The sequence below is a fragment of the Geospiza fortis genome, unplaced genomic scaffold (assembly GCF_000277835.1).
Source record: "Geospiza fortis unplaced genomic scaffold, GeoFor_1.0 scaffold27, whole genome shotgun sequence".
Classification (NCBI taxonomy): Eukaryota; Metazoa; Chordata; class Aves; order Passeriformes; family Thraupidae; genus Geospiza; species Geospiza fortis.
This window is the reverse complement of record NW_005054329.1, coordinates 3846201-3849487: the sequence shown is the minus strand read 5'-3', so window position 1 is coordinate 3849487 and position 3287 is coordinate 3846201. Positions and strand designations below refer to the sequence as shown.

General features: G+C 53.1%; 1 protein-coding gene across 1 annotated transcript in view; it reads left to right on the top strand.

Annotated features, from left to right (window-relative positions):
* Positions 1-2440, top strand: part of CEL (carboxyl ester lipase) — a 4023-nt gene extending 1583 nt beyond the window's left edge. Inside the window, exons 6-11 of the mRNA XM_031057294.1 lie at positions 204-311; positions 548-665; positions 1055-1241; positions 1486-1689; positions 1927-2124; positions 2267-2440. Of these exons, the coding sequence (XP_030913154.1) occupies positions 204-311; positions 548-665; positions 1055-1241; positions 1486-1689; positions 1927-2124; positions 2267-2273 (822 nt within the window). The 3' untranslated portion in view covers positions 2274-2440. The remainder of the gene's footprint in view (positions 1-203; positions 312-547; positions 666-1054; positions 1242-1485; positions 1690-1926; positions 2125-2266) is intronic.
* The last annotated feature ends 847 nt before the right edge of the window (positions 2441-3287 follow it).

The window sequence follows — 3287 nt, the reverse complement described above, 5'->3', positions numbered from 1 at the left end:
ACAGCCTTTCCTTTCCATGTCCCCCTTCTCTTCTGAGCATCTCACCTTCGAACTTTAACTCCTGACACTGTTGAACACTACAAGACCTGGCAATTTCCCCAGGCTGAGTGCACAAGCTGTGAGGTGATCAGTGGGGTCTGGCAGGCCTTGGTCTCCTCAGGAGTTTGTACCCAAAGTCTTCTTGTTTCTGTTTTGCCCCCCAGACGCTGTCCCCAAAGAACAAGGGCCTGTTCAAGAGAGCCATCAGCCAGAGCGGTGTCGGGCTCTGCAGCTGGGCCATCCAGAGGGATCCGCTCGTCTGGGCCAAAAAGGTAACACGCAATTTGTGCTTGGAAAACTATAAAAAGAAACCAACCAATTCCCTAGAGGAAAGCCTGGCTAGGAAGGGATTGGCCAAGAGCTGTGCCCAATAACGCTGTGGAAAGTCACTGCTTTGCAATTAAAATGAGATTAAAACAAACCCACATATCTGACTGCATAAAAACTACTCCTGGCTTTGGAAGTACAGCTAGGATGTTTCTCTCTCTCTCTCTCTCTTCTGCCACAGCTTGGAGAAAAGGTGGGCTGCTCCACAGACAACACCACTGTCTTGGCCAACTGCCTCCGTATCACTGACCCCAAAGCCTTGACCCTGGCCTACCACATGCAGCTCACCCACCTGCCCAGTAAGTCCCCCAGCCCACGATGTGGTCCATCAGCCACGCTGGGCTCCCCAAGTTCTTGGCAGGACTCTGGAGCAACTGCCAGGAGTGTTGAGGTGGCTGCAGCTCACCCACCTGCCCAGTAAGTCTCCTGACCTGTGCTCTGGTCTATCAGCCACCATGGGTTCTCCAAACCACCTGCAGGGCACTGGGTCAATTGCCAGGAGTGTTGAGGTGGTGCTTGTGCCCTTCAGAAAAGGGACATTAATGAGAGCTCTTGCAGTCCCCTTTCTGTGGGCAGATGCACATTGCACCTGATGCACACTGCCCACCTCAGCCTTTTCTTGGGATATGCCAGAGCACACATCTGTGTTTCCTCGCCACCTTAGAGACCCCACTCTTGTCTTCTGCAGTGCCCCTGGTGCACACCCTTGCCCTCGCTCCAGTTGTGGATGGGGATTTCCTCCCAGACGTGCCAGAGAAGCTCTTTGCCAACTCTGCTGACATCGATTACCTGGCCGGGGTCAACAACATGGACGGGCACATCTTTGCCGGCGTGGATGTACCCGCCATCAACCGCCCGCTGGTGAAGGTCACTGCGTGAGTGACAGAGCCCTTAGAACCCTCAGCAGGAGACATCTGCTCTTCAGAGTAGCTCCCAAACCCCAAGGAGTCAGACTTGAGTGGACAGGGCACAGCCTTCCACACAGGATGTCACTCCAAGCCTGGGTGCCCAGGCCTTTTGTTGCCGAGTCCCGAGCCTTCAAGAGAAAGGACCAGGCAAGAGCCCTGCCCTACCTGAAGCTGCTGGTCAGTAATTAATGAATATCATTTGTCTTTTCAGTGACCAGGTGTACAATTTGGTCAAAGGCCTCACCGTGGACAGGGGCGAGGCTGGAGCCAACGCCACCTACAACATCTACACACAGAGCTGGGGTGACAAACCCGAGCAGGAGGTCGTGAAGAAGACAGTGGTGGATCTGGTCACTGACTACATCTTCCTGATTCCCACACAGGTGGCACTGGACCTGCACCTGCAGAATGCCAAGTGAGCAGCTCAGCCTTGGGGTTGTTGCACATGGAGGAGGGTTAGGGTGAGAATTGGAAATGGAAGTTAAAAATGGCCTCACGATGTCTTCTTCCTGAAAGCACCCCATGTGAAATTATGCGTGCGAGCATCTTCCAAGGCTGAATCTGTGGCCCTGACGGTGTTTGGTGTGTTGGTTGGGATTTGCAGCCTTTTTCTGCTTTTCTCCTTGCTCAGGCAGTCTCTTTGATTTCCCAGGAGTGGCAAGACCTACAGCTACGTGTTCTCTGAGCCGTCCCGCATGCCCATCTACCCGCGCTGGGTTGGGGCAGACCATGCTGATGACCTGCAGTACGTGTTTGGGAAGCCCTTTGCCACCCCTCTGGGCTACTGGCCTAAGCACAGGACTCTCTCAAAGAACATGATTGCTTACTGGACCAACTTTGCTAGAACTGGGTGAGTGATTCCCATTCCACATTCGAGGCTTGATGCAGCCCTTCAGGCTGCTGGTTTTGTTCAGGATGTTTTCAGGATCATTCCCAAAATCAGAGCGCTCTGTGTCTGTATTTCTTATTCCCAAATCCTGATGTTGATACAGAAGTTAAGTCCCCTTGTGAAGCTGGGATGATGCCAGTGGGGATGGAGGGAGGAGACTGCAGGTCGTGCACTCATTCCTGGCAAGCAGAATTCCTATGGCTTGTCTCACTGTCAGATTCTCTCTTTTCCTCTCACTTAAATCCTGACTTGAGCGGACAGGGTTCCTGCCAAAAACTTCAAAACTGAGCTGTTCTGTTTTCTTTTTTCCCCAGTGATCCCAACAATGGGCATTCAGATGTGCCCGTTTCCTGGCCAGCCTACACCAACAAAAGCAAGTACTACCTGGATATCAACCACAAGATGACCAAGAACTCTGTGAAGCAGGACCTGAGGGCCCCTTTTGTGACCTTCTGGAACTCGGTCTATCTGAAGCTGCCGCAGGTTGCTGACATCTCCCAGTCGGAGTTAATGTTCTGAAGCTAAGAAAAAAACACCTTTTAGAGATCATTAAAGGATTGCTTGTAGCTGAGTGGCTCTGTTTCTCTGTTTTCTGTGTCTCTGTGTTGGCTGTGACAGTCTTCCTGCCAACGTCAAGGTCAGGCAGGATGGAACGTCCTGAGGGCAGCCTGTGTTCCTCTGGCTGTGACAGTCAGTCCTGGCCAAGCTGTCCTTGCAGCAAATTACATTCTCACCCTCACCGTCATATCCTTCATCTGCCACCTTTTGTGGCATTAAACATTGCTGAGATGAAAGCTGACGTTCTTAGGGAGCAAAACCTCGTTTCTATGAGAATTAACACCACAGTCCTTGCATGATCAGAGGAATGTACGGCTGCATGCGAGCATTTGCTCAGCTCAGCATTATTTCCCTTCATTGTCCAGGCAGCACAGGGACAAAACAACCCACGGGGGAGGTGATTCTGTATTTGTTTACAGTCACAAGCTGGGCTGAGGAGCCTCAGTAGGCCAGGACGAGCCCAGGCCGCCCTCAGGCCTCGCCCTCCCCTCAGGCCCAGCCCGGCCCGGCCCAGCCGGAACCGTGGTGCGGCGGAACCTTCGTGCCGCGGTGCGCGGGGCGGCGCC